Source organism: Canis lupus, chromosome 19 (genome assembly GCF_048164855.1).
Source record: "Canis lupus baileyi chromosome 19, mCanLup2.hap1, whole genome shotgun sequence".
NCBI lineage: Eukaryota > Metazoa > Chordata > Mammalia > Carnivora > Canidae > Canis > Canis lupus.
The window spans coordinates 14,361,865-14,384,717 of NC_132856.1; the positions used below are offsets into that span (position 1 = coordinate 14,361,865).

The 22,853-nt window shown below is 44.0% G+C and overlaps 1 protein-coding gene across 11 annotated transcripts in view; it reads right to left on the minus strand.

Annotated features, from left to right (window-relative positions):
* Window positions 1-22,853, minus strand: part of ITPR1 (inositol 1,4,5-trisphosphate receptor type 1) — a 319,204-nt gene that overhangs the window by 25,666 nt on the left and 270,685 nt on the right. For all 11 annotated transcript variants that reach the window (XM_072785304.1, XM_072785307.1, XM_072785308.1 and 8 more), the window contains 8 exons: window positions 22,562-22,684; window positions 16,913-17,088; window positions 12,611-12,775; window positions 7,834-8,029; window positions 6,355-6,447; window positions 5,020-5,159; window positions 4,397-4,562; window positions 1,358-1,518 (listed from right to left, as the gene is read on the minus strand). In XM_072785304.1, the coding sequence (XP_072641405.1) occupies window positions 1,358-1,518; window positions 4,397-4,562; window positions 5,020-5,159; window positions 6,355-6,447; window positions 7,834-8,029; window positions 12,611-12,775; window positions 16,913-17,088; window positions 22,562-22,684 (1,220 nt within the window). The remainder of the gene's footprint in view (window positions 1-1,357; window positions 1,519-4,396; window positions 4,563-5,019; window positions 5,160-6,354; window positions 6,448-7,833; window positions 8,030-12,610; window positions 12,776-16,912; window positions 17,089-22,561; window positions 22,685-22,853) is intronic.

Here is a 22,853-nt window from a genome sequence, read left to right on the forward strand (position 1 = left end):
TCACATCACCAGTTCAGATGATCATTTCTTCAATCAGCATCTGTTTTGTATCTTCTGTTGGATTCTTACTACTCCAAGCATGATCCACCAACCAGCAGCTTTGGCATCCCCCGGTAGCTTGCTGGAAGTGCACCATCTCAAGTCCTGACAGTGCCTGCTGGATCACAATCGAAACTCTAACCCATCTCCAGACTGATACGTACAATAAAATTTGAGAAGCATGGAATTAGACTTCAAGGACGGATCTCAAGGGTACAAATGGCACAGAATCCCCAGAAAGCCCTCCAGAACCTGCAGAGGCCTCTGAGCTGGTGTTACATGGGGGTTCAAGAATATTACCATGTGACTGCTGGCCTGCCAGCAATAAAACTAAAAACCTGCCTGCGTCTACTGCATATGAATGATGATATTTACAGGAACAGATGTCACCTGAGATTTCTTTATATTACAAGCTTTAAAATCACATCTGCATAAAAAACACAGAAGGGTTCGTTTAGGATAACTCATTATCAGGCTGAGTGCTTAAGTCCTTGGCAACTAGAAGGAGAGTCAGTGAATTGTGTAGTCTTTTTAAAGAACTGATGGCCCCCTCTCCCCAAAGTGAGCTACTGTAAATCACAAAGGCTCCCTAGACTTCACAGTTCATGCCTCCTCACTTTACCAACACCCCCGAACATTTTAATGGAGTTCAGAAACCACAGGTATGAAAGGACAGCTGGCCTGGGACTCCCACTGCACAGGTTTGCTGCCTCCACGTAGTCCTGACCAAAAAGAGTGCTCTGGAAACCTGTGGCAGCTTCCCCTCTTCCCAGGACAGGGTGGTCACGCTCCCCATCAGCAAGAAGATTAATTTGGGACTCTAATTCCTCCATCATATGATCCCTTCCTAATGATTAGCAAAGCATCTCCCAGAAAGGCTAGGCCGAGGCCAAACAAATGAGCAAATAAACCATGCTGAGTGCATTACATCAACTGATCATTTTTTTAAAAGTTCTCTTAGGGATCAGGTTTTATTTAAGGAGAAAAAAAGAAAAGCATCCATTATGAAGAAAAGAGGCTGAGTACACAGAGATGGGAAATCAGGCTCTGGAGTTAGATCAGGGTTAAAACCCCAGCCCCAGTGAAGTGGCTGTGTGAATCTCTTGGAGCCTCATTGTTTCCTCCTTTAAAATGGAATGATACCACCCATCTGGTGCTTCTGAAGTTCACGTGAGAGTACAAAGTTCTAGAGTTAAATACCTCACCAGCTAAGGGTTTAGTAGCTCAGTACACATTAGATGCTCTTTCTCTGCCATGTGACCTGCTCGCTGGCTCCCAGTGCCGTGCTGTGAGCCGCCTTCAGGAGCTCCCCGCTCACCTTGATCATTTCTGCCACGTAGCTCTCGGGGCCCGTGTACTCTGTGGAGTCCTTCACTTTCACCAGCACGATGAAGCACAGGTAGTGCCACATGTTGTGCTCTTCCTTGATGTGTTCTTCAAAGGTGACAGTCTTGTTGTCAAACTTGTCTCTTTCCAAGCCTAAGGAGAGACAGAAAGCCCCCAGCCCCAAGTGAGCAGCCACGGAATAGAAAACTGTGAGAGAACTGTCTGCAGGGGAGGCTGCGGCTCTAGGTCCCATCTCTGTGAAGAGCTGGATTCCGCTGGCCTCCTAGACACATGGCAGGAAAACACAGGGTGCGAGTGAGAGGGACTTGGGTCTGAATCCCGCCTCTGCCCCTCACTGGTCACTGCTGAGTCTCCTCGTGCCTTAGTTGCCTTGTCAGGAGCTGGGGAGACTGCTGGGCGGGTTCCAGGAGTGCCCAGGCTTCAGTGAGTCAGGGGCCACGTGCTCACACACACGAGGCAGCCAGTGATCGTGAGGAAATGCCAAAATGTACACATGTTAAAAGGTTTTTCGAAGAGACAGAATGAGGACTAAAAGAACTTTAAACACATTTTGAGCTCTAGCTGGTAAGTTTATGTTTTGCATAGGTCTGGGCGAGCAATTGTGAAACTAGTCTCTGTGTATTCTTGGATGGAGCAAAGAAATCTATGGTGCATCACGGGAGCCAGATTCCTCACTGTCAAAGAAGGGAGCACAAATCTGGGAAGGGAGAAAGATAAACACTGTCATGTTGAACTGGAAGTAGAGGTAGGGGTATGAATTCATCCTTTTTCATATGTTTATAAGAATAGATACAGGAGTGTGTGGCATATGTATGTGTACACAAATGCCCGCGTGTACGCAGGTACACGTATACTCTAGATCTACCCCTAATAAGCTCTGGGAGCAGTGGCACACCGGAGGGGTGCACACACCTAGTCCTCAGCTCTTAGCTCCCAAATACCATTCTCCACTAAAAAGAGCCAGGGCTTTTTGGAAAAACGGGCGAAACCCAGGCTGGGTCAGAGAGGTACAAGTTAAACTCGAACCTGGAATATCTCACAGCACTAAAAAAATAGTAAGGAAGAACTTAATAAATGATGGTGACATGATGAAACAGAGAAACCAGCTTAAAGCGCTGGACAAATCTGGGGCAATCTGAGCATCAAAACAAATAATGACATTAAAGAATTATAACCCACTGGATTACATAGAAATCTAGGAATCCACGCTGTCACAAAAACAAAAGTATTAACACATATATAGTATCCATACCTACATGAGAAGAGAAAGTTCTTTCTTACCAAGCCAATTTACAAATGTAGAAATGATAAAATAAGAAAATTATCAGTGGACAGCCATCGTAAGAAAAGAGGCAGGCAGGAGTCATCAGTGGATATTAACGCTAGTGGATTTACGTTTAGTTTGAGGAATAATGGGATATTCACATCACAAAATATCTCCTCAGAAAACATTTCCTAATTCCAACAAGAAAAAACAAAATCGAACCTTTAGTGGAGAAACCTAGCGATCACCACCTTAACTAAGTGATCAGTTAATATTGCCAGTTATAAGAGGAATAGGCATCACGTGCCTCCTGAAATACTGCAGTGAGAATAAACCACAGTTCTTTGATGTTCCTACAAAAGAGGCATAACCCCAATCCTACCATGAGAAAGCATCAGAGAAACCCAAACCAAGGGACATTCTACACAGGAACTGACCGAAGTCTTTAAAAATGTCACTGGAGGCCAACGAGCCAGGACAGCTGAAGGCAGTACCACCACCTGGGCTCTTACTGGCTACAAAGGATGTTGCTGATAAAGGGTGAAATGTGAACAGGGCCTGCAGGTTGAGTGACGGTATGGCATCTTTGCTCAATTCCTAACCTTGATCACTAGACTGCATATATAGGAGAGAAAGTTCTTGCTTAGGAAAGCTATATTGAAATATTCAGGGAGAAAGGGGCCATCATGCTGGTCGATCTCAGATTAGAAAACCGGTGTGTATGAATAAGCAAATGGAGATACTAATATTGGAGGAATCTGGATGAAGAGTATGTAGCAATTCTTTGTACTGTTCTTATCACTTTCTATAACTCTGGAATTATTTCAAAACAAAAACTACTACTTCAAAATGGTTTTAAGGGAGAAGAAAGCAAAGATTTAATTTTTAAAATGGAAAATGCTCATTTTTTGAGTATATGTAATGGTATGAATTGATATATTCAATAACTATATCATGAATAATCCTGAAGTGAATACTCAGCTGCCAGATTCCTACATGACTAGTTTACATTTATATATGCACTTCCCTGTGGCTCTACTGACAACAGTTTCTTGGGTCCCCCTCACCCCCGTCTTCTGTAGCCGTTAACTACTTATCAGTGAGGGCCTACAATGTGCATGTTCTGGGTTAGGGGTGTCACACGGACCAGCTGTGTGTCTTAGCCCCACAATACAGAGAAGTACATAGTATTGTACCCATTTTACAGATGGAAAAAAAAAAGTACAGAGAGTGAAGGATGATACCGAGATGATGTGACTATTAAGTAGCGGAAACTTCATCAGAACCCAGGTCTGACCCTGAGCCCAGGCTCTGAACACCTTTCCTATACTCTGTACGGGGAATAGTCTTGCCCTTAATGCCTGGTACCATCTGCAGTGGAGACATCCACAGGCTGGCACTGGATGAAAGATCTCCAGTCTAGTTACCTAGGGGGGGACCAAGAGAGGCTTGGTAGCCCAAAATGACGAAAGACGCCAAGACACATTCATTTCCAATCATGTGCCATCACATTTCTGCACCAGAACCTTCATCCCTGAGGACACATGGGTGCTGGCAAGTGCCACAGAGGGTCAGTTAGTGTTCCAGACACCTCCCAGCGGGAGGGAGGCAGAGGAGAGGCCCGCCCAGTGCCAAGGGGAGAGGCCTGCGGAGGCGGCAGCGCCTGGCACGGAGATCCGGCAGGCCAGGTTGCCGCAGGTCCCTGGGGCCCGAGCTTCCCTGCCAAAGCCGGGCTGCCACACTCACCACAGATAAAGCATGTGGTCTTCAAGATCTCCTCCTTTTTCTGCTTCTCACTCCTCAGGTCTGCAAAGGTGTCAATGATGACCCCAAAAATCAGATTAAGGACAATGATGATGACCATGAAGAAGAACAAGAGGTCATAGATCACTCGAGCAGCAAAGAGGGGTTCCTAGAAAAGAGGTGCCTCTATCAGTGAGGTTACCCCACTGCCCTTTGGTCTGTGGGGCTCGGGGCAGAAGGAAGACTCGATGGGCCTAACATTTCCTGGCTCACCCTCACCCCACAGGGCTGCTCTGTCACAAGTTAACCGGGGCGCTGAACTTGGAAAGTCACACCCTCCGTCTAACACCCGGCTCTGCTGCCAGTGTTGGGTGGCGTGTGCAGGGGAGCAGCTCGTGGCCCCTGCGGCAAGCTGAGCACTGAGCGGAGAGCTGGAGCCGCCCCCTCCCACGGCTCCCCGCTCCAGGGCAGTCACCGGGCCAGGGCCACGGTCTACCCTGCGCTCCGCCAGCTCTGCCTTTGTGCTGCGTTTCCAGGCGAGCGCTCTGCGCTGTGCTCTCACCCCCACCCCACCGCCTCTGCTCCCCCTGCCCCTCTGCTCCCCCTGCCCCTCGGGCTCCAGCCACCTCTTTGGAAGGCTTCCTGAGCACATCTCCTACTCCGCCCCCGCTCCGCAGCCCGTGACTCAGCACCGTGACGATGCACATCAGCAGCGTCTCACACGTGTGCTCTTTGTCTTGCTCCGTTTCTTCTGCAAGGACCAGCTCTAGGAGCACAGGGGTAACAACAGATTTACAACGTGTGGGAAAAGAGATACCATGACTTTGAGAGCCAGCTCACCAGCTACACCCAGGAACAAGAAAGAATAAAACTAAGGAATCAAGGATCAGATGCTTTTTTTCCCAAAAAACAGGAGTCACCTGGGGCAATTCTGTTTCCATCACCAACCCTTGCTAGTTTCTCAAGCCAAGTCAGAACTGTTCTTCCCTCTATGAAAGCCCAAATATTCCCATCCTTTTCAGATTTAAACTCCAGTCCCAGCTCTGAACAGGCATTTGACCTTACATAAATTGCTTAATACTCTGAGTCACAAGCATCTTGTCTCTCAGCTGAGGGTAATCCCATGGGAGCCAGGCTCCTCACTGGCTAAATCCAGCAACATTTTACAGCAGGTCCTCCGGATAAATTGCTTTATATTGGATGCTGTCCATTCTTAAACATTTTTGGAGGAAGATCCGGGTCTTGCTGCCTCTCTCCTTCTTTTCCACAGTTGCAGGGAGAAGAGTCCTGCTAAAACACAGGTCTCATCCTATCACTACCATTCCCGATTTCAACTACTATTCATCCTTTGGATGAATTTTAACCTCCTTAGCCTAACTTGTAAGACCCTTCATGATCTGGCCTTTTGTTGACCTCTCTGGCTTCATTTCTTGCTACTGCTCTTCTTCATGATCATTATCTCCCTCAACAGGTTATATTCTACCTCCAGGCCTTTAGACACCCTAATCCCTCTAACTGGAACACCTACCTCTCCTCCACTGTCCAAGATTCTACTGTTTTAGTTTAGCTATCACCTCCTTGGTGACACTCTTACTCCAGTATCAGGCTGGGTGCCTATCTTCTGTATTCCCTCCTTGTTCCTAGCACTTAACATACTCTCTAACAATCACCTTGGTGAATGCCTGCCAGCCTGTCTCCTCCACCACACGGGTGTATCTTAGAGAACAACACAGTCCCTGGCAAATAGGGGGGCTCCAGTCAACAGTGACTGATTCAACCAAGCAGATACTTTCTTCCCATGTTGCCTTCTTTTCCCTTCATCTCCCTCCTGTCTCCCAGCCTTTCCCCCTAACTACTGGCCTTACTTCTGAACAGTAAATCTGCTTCCAGTGTCATGTGCACCATCTAAGCTTCCAGAGGAGCCTAACACTAACATGGGGCTTAAGACTACGAGGTCCTACCTTCTTTGGGTGCAGGAGAGGAGCAGTTCTCCCCAGTCTCCACCCTACACACGTCAGAGTAGAGGAACTCGCTTGCCAAACTCTCGCCGGCTTCTGGGAAAGAGAGGAAATTTTATGATGAACAATCTGGCAGCATATGGTTAAAATGTTTGAAGTCCCCAATTCACGGCTGATTAAACAATTCTTTACATAAATAACACCCTACATTCCTGCATATAAATTCAAGGCAGAGATGCAATTTACACTTTCATTTGGTGATCTGGATGGGAAAGAAGCCAGAAATGTCAATTCCTGTAGGCTTACTAGAAATATCGCACTTAAATAGCACCTCTCCAACTTTAAAGACACACAGCTGAAACTCTTCGACAAATACTACTGAACGTACAGACTCCAGCAACGTTTACACCAAGTCTGCACAAAAAGCATCAGCGAGCATGAGCGGAAATCCTCAGCCCAGACCAGTTTAGTTCAGAACCCTAAGATGGTTGGCAGCAAATTTCACTTAGTGTCAACGTGGAGGCTAGAGTTACATGCCAGGAATGCAGCATTTGGGAGAACAAGGCTGCCTGGCTTAGCCAGTGATAATAATTGTGTTCGGTTTTTGGACTCAGGGCCTCTGGCTACCTGATTTAAAAAAAAAAAAAAAAACACACAACCCAGTAACCTTTTACTTAATGGTGTTAAAATATTTTAATTGAGACCAGGAACACTTAGGTATCACTCAAGTAGATGATCATTTTATTTCATTCTCAAAAGTGGAAATGTCTTGTGTTCTTGCTCTCTATATAATAACGTAAGCTCACCGTCAAACTTGCATAGAGTAAAAGAGCTCCCGAGACAGCCACTGCTAGTGCAGTGGGAGGGGGGACATTCTTCTATTATTTTAAAAGATATATATGAACTTTTTCATTCTTAAAAAATATACATGGATCCTATTATAGTTATTATCCTGCAATTTCCCACCACACCTTTGTGGGTCCTTTTCTTTGAAGGTTTACAAAGATGTGCCCTATCTGCAGGGTGTGCACCTCCTAGGACCATAATCTAATGAAAACCTCCATGTTTAGACTCTTCCAACTTCAAATTCCAGTGAACATTCTTCCATATACATCTGTTCCTATAGGCATAGGCAGCAGGTTTTCCCTTTAAGCATAAATTCCTAGAAGTAGATTTACCAAACCAGAGAGATGCATCCCCCTATGCTTTTGATATATGAAGTCAAACCATTTTTGAGTAAGTTGTATTTGTTTAAAACCTGACTTCGGTGAGTAAGTTAAATGTAGGTGCTGGACTCTTAAGGCTCAGCATCTGACGTACCATACTGCCCTTTGAATAAAGCAAAAACCGAGCCTTGTATTCAGAATTCATACTCTGTTAGGGAGGTAACTACATGGCTAAAGTTAATCAGTTCTTTTTAGTTCACTTACAATCAAGAAATGTTCTCTTAACATTAAAAAGATCAGAAGATCTCAAACTCACCTGGAAGAGCTGTTTCATTGGGCAACCTATCTACTTCCAAGATAAAATCATCTTTGAAGAAAAGATAGCCCACTATTGAGAACAGGTAAACCAGGATCAAAGCCAGAACTGCTGTCAAGATGATGGACCGTCCATTGCGAGTGACACTTTTAATGACATTAAGCAGAGTCTCTTCTCTGTATACCAGATCAAAAAGCTTTAAAAACGAACAGAAAGAAGACAATGGGACAGTTTTAAGAGGCCTTTGTGTTAGATACACAGTACACTAATATCTCATAATGAAAACTTGATTTATAGAGAATTTACCCTTTTAGAAACTCAAAAACATTCCACTATCATCTTAATACTTTATATTTGCTTGTCATAGTGAAAACCGAGATGGGGAAAAATCAGCACAGAAAAGGAGGGTGGGAAGCAATAGCAATTTCAAGTGGTACTCATCCAGCTTAGAGGTCCTGGGGATGGAGAAAATACAGGGTAGTACCAGTGGGTTTTAGAAGCTAAGGGGGAGCAAAGTGGTAAGGGTCCTGCGATGTCTTCATGTAGGGAGCAGTTCCTGAGTTTCTACAAGGGCCAGCCACTCTGGGCACAGGACTGGGCAAGCCCCCGTCCCTGTCCTATGGGAGCTTAGAGTCTCAGAGGGAAGGCCACATACGGCAGACCAGCGTAGGCAGCAGGACCCTGCAGTGAGAGGTGCAATCTCAGCTCTACCCCAGGACATCAGGACAGTGGGCCAGGTACTCTCTCCATCCCCCTGAGCCTCCACTTCTTCACGTGCAGACGCGAGGACAGAGTGCTATTGTGAACAATACTGTGTACGGTACTACGGTACATCGCACACAGCCACGCTTATGTGCTGTGTCATAGTAAATGGTAATGAAAATTTCCTGATGAAGAGACTGGGCCAAGGTCACACGGCTCATGGCAGGGATGCTGGGGGTTCACAGTCTAGGCCTGCCCTCTGCTAAGGGGCGTGCTTTTTGCAAGAAGTTGGCCTATAGGGACTTCTAGGTATGTGGGTACAAACAGCTGGTTTTCTCAGGTCTCTTTGGCTGGAGGAAAAGTACAGAGCTACAGAGGAGAGCTCTACGGGCTTATGCTTGGACTAGGGGTTAGTTTTCACCTGGCCTCTATGCTGACACTGAATCTTCTGAAGGTTCTGCTTCCACACAGCTTTGGGAAATGGCTGCACAGCCAAGAGAGTCAGGGGACAAGGATTTGAATCCTGACTCTGCTTTTAATTTGTAGTAAGATGCTGATCAAGCCGTGTAACCTCTCTGAACTAGCTGATCTGAGTCCCTTTCAATTTATAGTTTTACACCTGAGTTCATTTTCTGGTCAATTAACCCTTCTGCTTCCATAATGCCAATCTGTGTCTGAGACCTGTGGAAAGGACACTGGGTGAAGTAGGGAGACTCAAAAGAAAGGAAGCAAGGAAGAGGCATTTCTTCAGTATCAGAGTACAAAAGACTAATGCTGCTGTTAAAGTTGGTTAAATATTTTCCAGCAACCCACTACAAAGCCGCAAGTGAGAGCAACTTTAGATGATAAACAAGTAACACTTGTGTTCTGGGTGTAGGGGCTGTAGGACTAAATAAATAGCCACCAACTCTTGGAAATGACAAGTGGGTTTTTTTTTTTTTTTCACTCATCTATAATTTCTGACTTTAGGACAATGCACGTTGCATTACTCTATAAAGGAAAAACTTTCTTCTAATTGGAAAATTACACATGTTCAATGGGAAAAACTTTGAAAACACAGAAAAACACAAAGAAAAACAATAGTCACCAATAACTCCACCATCTACTCGAGTTATTTCTTCTGCCCTTATTACACTGGGAAAAAACCACGATATATACAATATACCATAATGCTGGCATACAGTCAGCCTCTTTCACCAAGCGATCATGAACATTTTCGTGTTGAAAATAATGACCTACAATGTCATTCTATGGAAAAAAACCACAGTTTACTTAACCAAAATACTTTTTTTTTTAAACAGTCAAGATGTTTTCAATTGCATGTTATTAAAAAGAAAGCCGTGATGAACATCTCTGTTCTTGCCTCTATACATACCTGTCCAGTTATTTCTTTTTGGAGAATTTCCAGAAATGGAATTGGTGGGTCATATGTTGTAACAGAAACCTATTGCGCGATTGCTTTCCAGAAAGGCTGTACTGATAGACACTCCAGGCTGTCTGGGGATGGTGGCCACTATAGCACAGCCTCACAAGACCTGAGCATGCTCACACCTTTGAACCTTTCCCAGCCTCACAGGTACAGCTCAGGATCACACCGTTGTTTTAATTAGCACGTCTGTGTTTAGCATTAAGGATGAGCACTCTTTCATGTTTACTGACCATATGGATTTCTCCTTCTGTTACCTGCCCATCCATGAGCTTCACATATTTTCATCTTGGGGTGTTAATGTTTTCTAAGGACACATTCAGATGCAGGCTCAAGACCGGGTTCAGCCAGTGTGGGGCCCCACTCTCCCACTGTCCTTTTCTGCTCTGCTGGCATGGTGCTTTCACAGCCCCGGGAGGTGTGGGTTTCCCCTGCTGGAGGCCGCTCTCCAATTCCTTTCTGTCACAGGCTTGCTTTCTTTGTGGAATAATTTGAATGGTTTCAGTATTTTGTCTGCGATTCTCAACACATTAAATGCTACTTTTGACTCCAAAAGTAACATGTCACCTGAGGTCACAGACAAGTCATGGCCCAGAAGCACATATGAGAGGCATCCAGGCACAATCTTAGTTTGATCCTGGGAAGTTCTCTAAAAGTGAACTGAGCTCAGGTAGCACTGGCACCTCGGAGTTACCGTTTCTGTGACAGATGACAGACGTGAAAGCAAGAATGCAAACTGCACTGGGAAATACCAGCCACATCGAAGCTGGGACTTTTTCACGAGCTCAGATGAAAGGCAGGTCAGGTCGGGGCTGGGCTTAAGAACTGACTCGGCAGTCACCAGAGCTGAGCTGCCATCCGGTCTCTGGCACTTACTGGGTGACTCTGGGCAAGTTACCTAACCTCGCCAAGCCTCAGTTTCGCCACCTGTCATTTGCAGATACCATCTACCTCAGAAGTCATGGTGAGAGACTGTATGAAGTGAGCACACAGGGAATGTTCAATAAATGGTGGTAACGACGATTTTGTGGACTGTGAGGACAGGGAGGATACTGGTTTGTCTCACACGACAGCCCTGCATCTAGGATGGGCACTGGCTGGCATTGCGAAGGACCAAAAGCACGGGGCTTGAACGTCCAGAGAGGGAAACGAAGCCAACAGGACACAGAATGTAAGCAAAGCCAAACTCCCCCAGGAAGAGATGGCACTGTCTGAAGTAGACTCTCCTGTCTCTCGGGAGAGATCCCTCGGTTGGGATGTGAGAGACCTCCAACTGAACTCTGCTTCCTTGCCCATGAAGGCTAGGGTCTCCCTGACTCCAAAACTAGATGCCCACCCAGGGACATTATTTAGGAGACAAAAAGGCTCAGAAGTATACACAGAGCTCTCAAGATCTCTGATAAAGAGTGACCAAAATAGGCCACATAATGGCAATCACAAGTACATCCAGAGACCTCTTTGCCTAAAACCTCAAACTATAGCCAGACCTATTTTAAAATGAGGTAAAATAATCCATTTCCCTCAGCCTGCCAACATCTACCGCTAATGGAATGAGCTAATCCTGATGACCTGAATGGTGAATTCTTTATGGTGTTTTGGATGGCAGAGGAAGTAAGCGATGACAAAGACAGTAATAATAGCTAGAATTGCTAAGCATTTCTTGTGTGGTAGTGCTATTCTAAGGCCCTGACGTGCACAGTGGCAGGTAATCCCTGTGGCAGTCCTGTGAGGGGGACAGCCTGTTCTCACTTTGTAGATGGAGAAACTGAGGCACGGAGCAATTAAGTAACCAGTCCAGAGGCTACATGGAGAACACCTCCCAGAAGAGCTTTCCTTGCTCTACCCTTTGCAAAAAGTCCCTCGCTTTAAGTCAACATTTGGCTTTGGTCAATTTTTTTATCCTCACATCTTAATACTTCTAGTCTCTTTATGGATGGTTTTGCTTACAGATAGGTCAACTTTACACTTCCTGTCATTTGATGTAGGTACAAGGCAAAGGTCTGTTATTTACAACTCTATAGGTCTAGATTCCCTTTAATGACAGGAAAGTAAGTAGATATTTGGTCTATAATTTAAAAACCTGCTCAGGAGGAGGGTGATTGAACCAACTCATTTTATAGACTCTCAAGACATCAATCACTTGGCTCAGATTGGAACAAAATAATTTCCAGTGAAAAGGTCTCCTGGACCAATAAATCTACTGAGCTCACTGTCTTGGATCTTGGGAGTTTGAAAATATCTCCTCCTCTTATTTCGTCACTACATGTTCTCCCTGGGAAGCGGATCCCATGAGAACTGTCAGATGATGACAGTCTCAAAAACATTCTCCTTGGTAAGTGCTGGCTGAGTCCAAGAAAAAAAAGAAAAGCAAGATGCATGTGGAGGAAACATCCCCTGATCCAGATTGCAGGCACTGTCTACCACTGAAAAGCAAAAGGTCCAGTGTGCACACAAGCAGCATGATCACACACCTCCTGGTCTCCTAATAGCCCTGCTTCTTGGGTAGCTTTCTTCTCTAGATCCCGGAAATGAGGCCTGTGACCTTGTTAGACCAGATATACCAAACACTATTCAAAGGAGGGGTGTGTGATGAGACACAGGACACTCCTAGTTTTCAACATGTAAAATCTTCCCATGCCAGGAACTCACCAGCAAACTGTAGAAGAACTCGTGGACGAAGAGGCCCATGGCGCAGATCAGCAGATATAACAAATGGTAAAGAAATTCAACATCCAGAACCATGGCTCGGTAGCCTCTGGTGAATGTTCCACAGTTGCCCACAAAGCTCATTAGAAAGATGATTTTATTGCAGACCTGAGAATAATGACGGGAACAGCCAGATAAGCACAGACCATGCCGAACTGCAGATTCCGTGACAGCCGAAGGCCATTTTCATGCAATGGTATTTCCGCAACTGTGCCCAAACATCTTCCTTCTGCACCAAGTGCCCACCAAGTGCCCAGATCTAAGTCATATCATTACTTTGCTTTTCAGGCATATTACAAATTATGTGGTAGTCAAATAACTTCATGAGCAACAGTAATCAAGTGGCATTTGTATATGACAAAAACAAAATTAACACATACTGAAATTACGATTTTCGAAATGAGATATGAATCATTTCTAACATTCTTATATGAGTTAGTCAAACACAGAAGTCACCTCAATCTATGAACCCTGTGATCAGCATGAATAAAATCATTTTCTGAATTTCTGTTACATTCTAGGCATTGTAAGGGTTGCAATTTAATGAGAAGGAGCTAGTTCTTGTCTTCCATTGTTCCTAATTCATAGAGGAAATAATTTTCTTGGCGGGGGGGGGGGCGTGGGAAGTAGCAGACTTCAGAATGAGTTCTGTTTCCCTGCCCCCTTTCCTTCTGGAAGTAATAAGTTTTTCTTTGGGGACGCTTGAAATCTCGGTGGGGTTCCAGCCCAGTCAATGGGCATAGCACACTGCCCTGGCAATAAGGGTTGGTTCAGGGATAGTTATATGACCCAACAGAACCAGAGATAGCCAGTGAGAACTCTGCTGGGACTGCAGCAAAAGATGACTTTATTTTTTCTTCCTGACCTTGAACCTAAGAGAAGGTAAGTTTTGAAGCTGCTGGCATCCATCTTGCCATAACACTGAGCCTCAGAGTATGATCAGCGCAGAGCCCAAAGATGGAACTGGATCCTGAGGCTACTGTCTAGGCACCTATAACTCATCTGCACCTAAAGCTAGAGTCTTCATTTCTCAGTCATGTGAATCAATGCATTTTCTCCTTTGCTTAAACTGGCATGGATTTGGTTTTGTGACACTGGCAAGTGGAGTTTGATTTACTGTGTAATATAGCCCCACCTCTAACAGAAACTCCATCTCCAGCAACAGGCTGACAGACTCCAATCAAGAGAAGTCTGGAGAGAAAGCTTTTCCTATGTACTCAGGAAAACCATCCCTGCTACCCTAGCTACCTTGGCCATAGGTGCTAGGGAAATCCTGCCAGTTAATCTGGTGGGTCAGTGTAAGTGAGCTTCTCTGCAATCAGATAAGTGAGGAAGCCAACACCCACAGAGAACGTTAGGCTTTCTCAGACAGGATAAACATTCAATCCACCAGTCTTTTTGTCCTAATGCTCTACCCATCATTAGTATAGGATCTTCCATTGGGTGAGAAAGTACTACTAACTCTGGATGATCTGTGTTGATGGGGTTTCAGGAAAACAAACCACACACACACACACACACACACACACAAAAAAACACCGTGCTCTGGTTATCTTTCCAGGATCATTTCCTATGCCTCGGCTCTTACTGCCTCAACAGAGCAATTCGCTTTACTTGAATCCACTCATCTCTTTAAACAACTTCTGTTCTAGTTTCCTCCACTGCTTCGCAGCAATTATGTATTCACGGTCTTGGCTTGGTGTCCCCACCTCCTACTGACCCTGTTTAATGAGTCTAACATCTGGCTTCCAGTCCCACCTCTTCACGGTAGCAGCTCTCCCCTAGTCCACAAAGGACTTGGCCAGGGCACATGTGGCAGTCTGTGCACCCTTAGCACCTAATGCCAGCTTGCAACATGACAGGGCTCACCAGCCCATCCTTCCCACCACTCTGCCTGCACCTGGCTACCAGGTACTACCCTGTCCCGCTTCACCAGCTCTTGCATGCCCAAGGTTCCTTCTCTGTCTCATAACCACTCTTTCGTCTCATATAGACTCCATGTGAATGTTCCCCTTTTGTCATGCACTCTAGTTATTTATTACAGTAATCTCAGTTATCCCCATCTAGCTGTTACTATAAATGGTAATTAATTGTCTAATTTGGGTCTTTACCCCAGCTGACTTATGTTAAAGAAGAGATAATTGTGGAATGATAGAAGCCCAGAGAAACAAAAAAAACTAGACATCCCATAAGACAGCAACCTCTGAAATACTAAGTTTTTCCATTTCATTTTTTTATTATGTATTTCCTTCTTAAGTAGCCTCCTCTTAATGATACCTACATCACTGAATGATACCTACCTTCCTTTCTGTAACACTGATAAGTCTTTGTCACTCTGGTCATATGTTTTCAAATGCCACAGCTAACATTAAGGGCTTGCCTTGTCATCTCAAGCCTAATAAATCAATAATTTAAGTGCATTTTCATCCTGAAAATTAGGTCTCTACTTCACTTTAGTTAGCGGCATTATTTTTTCCCTAGTCATCTGTGACTGAAAATTTGGAGTGGAGGTTGCCTCCTTCAACACCCCATTAAGACAGTAATATGTTCTTGACCAGAGAAAAGGACCCACCCAGAGCAAGGCCCTACATGGCTCTCAGGTGTGAGGCGCTGACTCCAGGCCCACCACACATTATTCTATCCCTTGCAACTGACATCTGTACCTTCCTTCTTTCTTCCACACTATAACCAAGACCCAGGCTTGTCACACCTAGTCGAAAGCTCTGCTAGGGGTCAGAAATGGTTATCCTGCTTCCAGTCCCTCCCACTTGAATCCACATAACATGCCACTACGTGAGGGCATTTTTCCAAGAATACTTCTTTGTATATACCATTTCTTTGCTCAAAAAAACTTGAGTCATTTCCCACTACTGGGAATAGAGTTTCTCAACCTATATTCTACAACACTAATTCCAAGTGATACTTAAAACAAAATGTGGGCAAGTAAGTTTAGGAAACACAGATCCACTGTTTCCTTTTCTTGGAGATTCATAACCCTTATCAAGCATATTAAAGTCTCAGAAATCTTACAGGAAAAACCCCTTAATTTTGTTTAACCCAGCCCCTTTTCTCAACGATTTGATCATTGAACCTCTTTATCACCTAAGATTTATCAACTTGGAGCATGCTGTGGAAACATGTTGACCTGGATAATGAAGCCCAAGGGCATTCTCCTACAATGCAGTGCCCTGGTGACCCGTCTCGGGGTCAGGTCCTACCCATCAGTCCCTGAACCATGGTGCAGGGAAACTCTACTGCTGGCTGTCTCTTGAGCATCCTGGGCTTTCCCCACTGCTCTGGCCTGTGGGGCCTACAGGAAAATGCTCTTCTCAATCCCTGCTTTCTGGCCTGGTCCTTGCCATTCTTTAAGACAGCTGAAACCCTGCCTCCTCCCCTGGAGCCTGTCAGCTTGAAGTGGTCCCTTCTCCCTTAATGTCCTTGCTGGCTTTGCCATCTGAATACTCACTTAGGGACATTTATTGCTGCACTGGATTACTATATTAACCTTATTTTGCAAATTACTTCCATTTTTGTACAGTGACCTCAGCTTCCTTGTATGCTCAGGGCAGAAACCTCTGGAAAGTGTTTTTGGATCCCCACAGTGTCGAAACTTTCTGCTTCATCAGGAAAGCTCTCCAATCTATGGTCCTGTATCAGCTGTCTGTACTTCCTAAGAATTCCCCTTATGGGTGCAGCTGGCGTCTGTCCTTCAACTACAGTGAAATACCACTTCCAGATGTCACCACTGACTTTGAAATAACCTTGATTCTCTCCTCACCTCTCTACCTGCTCCATCTTTGTCTCATCAACTCCTCCTGCCCCTTCCGGCTCTGTGTGGTCCTCACCAGAAGTGAGTGTGCTATAGGTATATCTGATCATTTGACTTATACTATTAACATTTGACCGTTTGGTGAAAATCACCGGTCCCAGCAAACCTCTGACCTGACTGGGAAAACTAATTTACATCTCCGCTACTCTCCCTCTTCCTGCTTTCCTTCTGAGAGGGATATTCCCTAAAAAGGAGGCTGTGGATGCCCGGATAATAGATTAAGAGGTTCACTGTACTGTGAGAAGGTTAAGAGGGAGATGTCCACCCACACAGCTCTTGCTTCTGCTATTTTAACAGCTGACCTGAACAGCAATTTTCTGCACTGAAAGCACAGGCCAAGGTTCCAGGAACCAGAATGGAAGGCATTCCTGTTTGCATGTAGACAAGAACGTGGCTATGAAGGCATTCACACTTACATTGAAAGCTCCCAGAAGAAACAACGTGGGTTGTAATCCAACCGAAAATATCAACCGAAGAATTGTGGAGGCAATTAAGGCCCGGATGCCATGAGGCTTGGGGAGGGCGATGACAATGGCCAGAGAGATGAGCATGGCTGTCCACAGCAGTCCTGACCAGTGGGGCTCCAGTGTTCCTGGAAAGACAAGGTGGGGCTCTCACAGATCCATGCTTTCACCGAGTAAGAGGTGGCAGACCAAAATGGGCTTAATGACACTTTCTTCAATCACCAAACTGGCCTCACTGTCCAAACTCTCAGCTCTGTGCACCAGACGTAGTCCGTCACACATCCATGTTTTCTTATCTCCAAGCCTTGCTACTACCTAGGAAATTCTTTTCCCTTTCCTATTCATCTTAGCTCTTAGCTGAGACATCAACTCTTCCAGGGGACCTCCCCAACCCCCTTCCTCTTCAGAAAACTATGCCAGGTGCCACCCTCTCTTGTGTTCTCAGTACTCACTCTACCCATCCCATGGAGAACACTATTTTCTGTTTAGTTAACCTGTCTTTCTCTCCCCTCCACCCCTACCCTAACTGCTTCCTGACCAGGTTCCCCCTAGCCAAATTCCCTGAGAGAAGCACTCAGCAACCCTGTAAGGCACTCATCAAATGAATCTGTTCAATCAATAAAACTCATACGTGTATCACATTTCACTCTTCGGGAAGGCAAACTGGAAGCCTCAACTTCTAATTTCTATTAAAAGTATGCAAAGGAAAACTGCAGGTCCCCTGCCTGAATCAGATTTCTTCAAGGGAAGGAGGAAGGCAACTTCCGTATCATTAACATCATCCTACAATTAGATTATCCTTGTAGTCAAAGAGCTTATACCAGTTTTTGTCATCTCTTGCTATTTCAAGTTCTATTTAGAGTGTCCCACGAGACGGCTTAGTTATATAACATGAGCCAACATGGCTAAAAATATAGTTCTGTAAAACACTCATTAAAAAAAATAAAACCCTATTTCAAATGCTGTCACATTTTGAGTCTCCTTCAGATGTAAACAAGCAGCACTACATGATTAAGGCCACTTATATAAAGGAGTTTCACTTCTCCAGAACTGCTGGGATTGAGGCCCCACCCAGGATAGAGACACTCTTGCGAGTTACAGCTCTTCCATGAGCCTGCTGGCTGCCCTAGTTCATTTTGTCCACGCTGCCAAGACACTTTCTCTCTAGAAACTGTTGCCCTGCTCCCAACCACTTAACTTCTTCCCTTTTGATATCCTTCAAAAGAAAGCCTGTTTAGAAATGGGCACAGAGAGGCAGAAGCTTTTCAGAAATTCAGGAAGGCGTGGAGATTGAGGCATATGTCACTTCTTGTGCACTTAACAGTGGTTAGATATCATATTAAGCCCTTTACATTGATTATCATTTATGTGATCCTCCCAATCAGCTTATGATTATCTTCATTTTACTCTGGAGGAAACCAAGTCTTGGATTACATATCATGCCTAAGGAGATACGGCAAAGGACTGGAGTCTGTATGCCTCTGAAGGTGATGTTCCTTAATCACCAATTTAAAAAAATAACAACATAAAATCCACTGATTCTCAGCTTAAAATGTGATCAATTTTGGCAGTTTATATAGTCATATAACTATATGAAACCACCAACACAATCAAGATATAAACATTTCTATTGCTCTTAAAGGTTTCCTGTGCTCTTTGCAGTTCCTGCCTTGCTCTGTCTCCACCCTGAGGCAACCACTGATCTCTTTCTATCACTAGAGATTTGTACTTTCTAGAATTTCTTAAAAATGGAAAAATAATCATATTAGGAGATAGTCTTTTTAATTCTTTCACTGAGCAAGCTTTTAAAATTCAGTCAGGTTATTTTGTGTACTAAAATTTTGTCCTTTCTATTGCTGAGTAATATTCCATAATACAGACATACCACAATTGACTTATCCATTCAACAATTAATGGATATTTGAGTTCCTTCCAGTTTTGACTTATTGTAAATAATGTTCCTGGAAAGACAAAGTGGAGCTCTCACAGATCCATGCTTTCACCAAGTAAGAGGTGGCAGACCAAAATGGGCTTAATGACACTTTCTTCAATCACCAAACTGGCCTCACTGTCCAAACTCTCAGCTCTGTGCACCAGACATTTAAGTACAAACCTTGGAATGGGTGTATGTTTTCATTTCCCTTAGACAAATACATGGAAATAAGATCTCTGAATCCTAAGTATATGTTTAACTTTCTAAGATACAATCATACTGTCTTCCAGAGTGACTCCACTGTTCAGTAGGACATGGGAGTTGCACTTGCTCTACATCATCACCAATACTTGGTATAGTCAGTGTCTTCTTTTTTTTATTATTTATTCATTTAAAAATTTTTTCGGTATTTTCAATTTTAGCCACTCTAGTAGGTTTCTAGTGGTATGCCATGGTAGTTTTCAGTCACATTACTCTGGTAACTACTTATGTTGAATATCTTTTTATGTGCGTATTTGCCATTCTTTTGTGACATAGCTGGTCAAATCATTCACCCACCCTTTTAATTGAGTAGTCTTTTTATTATTGAATTGTAAGAGTTCTTTATGTATTCAGGTATATGTTTTATAAACATTTTCCCAGTCTGTGTCTTGCTTTTTATTTTCTTAAGTATTTAATCACCATCTTAAACTGCCTCAAGATCTCAGTATAATAAATGGGACCAGTACAGTGGGTGTACCCAAGTACTGAAGGGGCTGAAATAAAAACCTGTTGTCTCCCCACTATAAAAGCAGTGTTAAAAAAATAATGCTAGATTTTTAAAAAAACCAATTATAGAAAGACATCTTTAAGACAATTGGAGAAACATGAATATGGACAAGTTATTACATGATTTGCTGTTAGTTCTGTTAGATATGGTAATGTTATGGTAATTATACATATTTTGAAATATTCTTAGAAGTTAGCAATGCACACTGAAATATTTATGGGCAAAACAACAAGATGTCTAGACTTATTTAAAATCTTTCAGAAAATACAGTAGGAGAATAGATGAAACAAGATTGACAAAATGTTGGTAGTTGTTAAAGCTAGGCTAATAGATACATGGCAGTGTATTAACTGTTATTACTTGTATTTGAAAATTTCTAAAATAATAACGTTTAAAAAGTAGTACTATATTTGCCGTAATCATCACAGAAGCATACAAATTCAGTAAAAAAATCTGAATGTCCTCAGGTTTCATGCTTTCGAAGGCTGTGTGACTCATCAGTTCTGAAATAAAGGGGGAAAATTATACTTTTGAAAAGGAGCTTTTAAGGCCACCACTATTCTTGGCAGCCACAGGCCTACTGTGCCACAGAGCCACATCAGCACTCATAAGAAGGGGGACATTCAACAGGGACATTTTGGAAATCCTGGTTTTAGAGTTCAATATGAACAAATACTGATCTCAAAGAAATACTTTCAGGTAACCAATTACATCTTATTTTAAGGCAGGGCTAATACAGCCCTTCCTCCTGAAAATGGTTACTAGTAAGTACAGAAAATGGACCCAACATGTCTTACAAGAGGAAAAATATATCTCCCTGAGAATGAATTGATGTGTCTGGGTGAGCTCAGTCACCATATAATGGAAAAGGCTTCCTGAGGTCAGATCAATGTCCTCTCCTAGGAGATCTAATTATGCTTTCCATTTAGTCCATCCACATGAAATTCTAGAAACCACACTGCCAGAACAAGAGACTGCACTACTCCAGACCAGCCAGAGTAGATGCCACACTGAGAACCACCACTGTAGACTTGGAAGGACCTTTAACAAGCATCTCATTAGTGGGTCTTGAGCTTGTCTGGGCCGGAAATAGGATGCTCCAGAGATCCTGACTGGGTCAACCATTATTTTTACCTGAAATACACAGGAATTTCCAAGCCCACATCAGGGCTTACCACTACTGGGTTTAAGCACCCCTTTTAATAGAACAGATAAGGAAAACTAATTGAAGTTGCCTGCCCAGAGTCATGAGGTGGATGAGTGGGAGCTGTGTCTGGACACCGAGTTGGGACTTTGTAAATCTAGGTATTCTACTGGATGAGGGGAGGGGAGTTGTTAACGAACTTTCCTCAGACATGGGCCTCAGTGTTGCCACAAGTGACCAGTGAAGAAAATGGTCCAAGTGTATAATAAAAACTGATTTTGAATATTTTTAAAGGAATGGGGGATAGAGGAAAACACATCCAAAGTCATGATTGGAGAACTGGTTATGATGAGCATGATGGCTTCCATGAGATGGAAAGAAGGCTGGGCTCAGTGTCACGACTGACCCCTTCCCACTCACACCACTGCTGACCTGCAGCCTGACTGGGCACATGCCCCCCTTGGAGAAAACCTTGCTGTCCTACGGGCCCGCAGAATCTCTTCAACACAGCGACTTATGATTCCTAACATGGCATTAAAGAGGAACGTACCCCCAGCCTTATGTTTAAGTATTGCTTGGGGTGGGGAGGGAGGAATAATCACTCAAATGAAGCTTACAGTGTAACTGAAGACCAAATGGAAAAGCTGACTGCTCAAATGGGTATGTTGGATACCTAATCTTCACCAAACAAATCATCAGATCTAGACACACTGTTTCATTACATATACACATCTGCATTATTAGGCTCAAGAACTAAGCCTGGGACTCCTGCACTGTTTGGTGTCTTACTTTTGGGCTCTTTATTCCATATATTTCACAAAAGGTGGCTACTGGTAGGTTGTAACATACACATGTGAGATGATTTGCCAAATAGCTCTGATGAAAAATTTAGCTGAGGAGATCCACCCCCTGCAAACGGCTATACAGGGTGTCAGAAAAGGGGCTATGGATGTGTAACAACAGAGGGGCTACTGCTGGCCCCCATAGGCCCATAAATGCACGTAACTCTAGAACACTGTCAGGCAGATGGAGGAGCAACGAACAGAAAGATGCTCCCAGCCCCCCAACCCCGAGTTGTTTGCCTCTTCCTCAGCAAGATATGAAGACAGCACATGGCAGGTGACTGAAAGGCGACAGTGGGAGCGGGGCAGAGATGGCCACAGAGACCACAGACATCATGTTTTATTGCACGAGTAATGGCATGTGGCTCTTAAGAGATTAAATACCCAAGGAGATGCAGCCTTCAGGTGTTCAAATCCTGCCTCCCTGAACCCCTTGCCCTCCCACCCAAAAAAATTCCAGACACATCTTAAAAATTCTTTACTCTGAAATTAATTCTGTAAGTATGGTATGGGGGAATAATCTACTGGACGGAGCATCAAAATATCTATGTTCTAGGGTTAGTTCTGCCACTAACAAGCTATGCAGCTTTGGCTACATCCCTCAACTTCTCAGAGAAAAAGTTTCCCAATATATAAAATAAGGAGGCTCATGGAGACCATTTCTTACAGGTTTCAGAGTGTACAGCTTCTTCTCTTTCTTTCTTGGTAGATAAATGTGGACACAATATCTACATTATTTTAAGTGAGATTCAAAACCAAATCTGTGGTGAAATCTACAATCTCATCTTGTCTGAAAATGGGTAAGTGGGATCCCATGATATTGTACCAACACTGCTAGGGATCATATTTAAGATGCAAGTCATAACCTTCCTGCTGCTTCTGAAAGTTTCCTTGAAATTGATAATATGGGTACCTCCTCGGACTCCTTTAAATGGGTAGAAAAACGCCACAAGCAGATTCATCAGGACAGCCAGGTTAAAGGAAATGCTGCTCCAGAAAGACATGTTGCGGGCACACCAATACAGAACGGGCTGGGCTGTGAAAACAAAGACCAGGCTATGTAAGGTTCAAAGCCACAAGTGAGAAATCTGGGAATCCCATTCAGCCCTTCCTCCCGCTCTGCCCCACAAGCCCACTTTTGTTCCCAGTTTTTATAACAGTAAAAAAAAATGATCATTTGTTTTGAGGTTGACTCATAGGCTCAT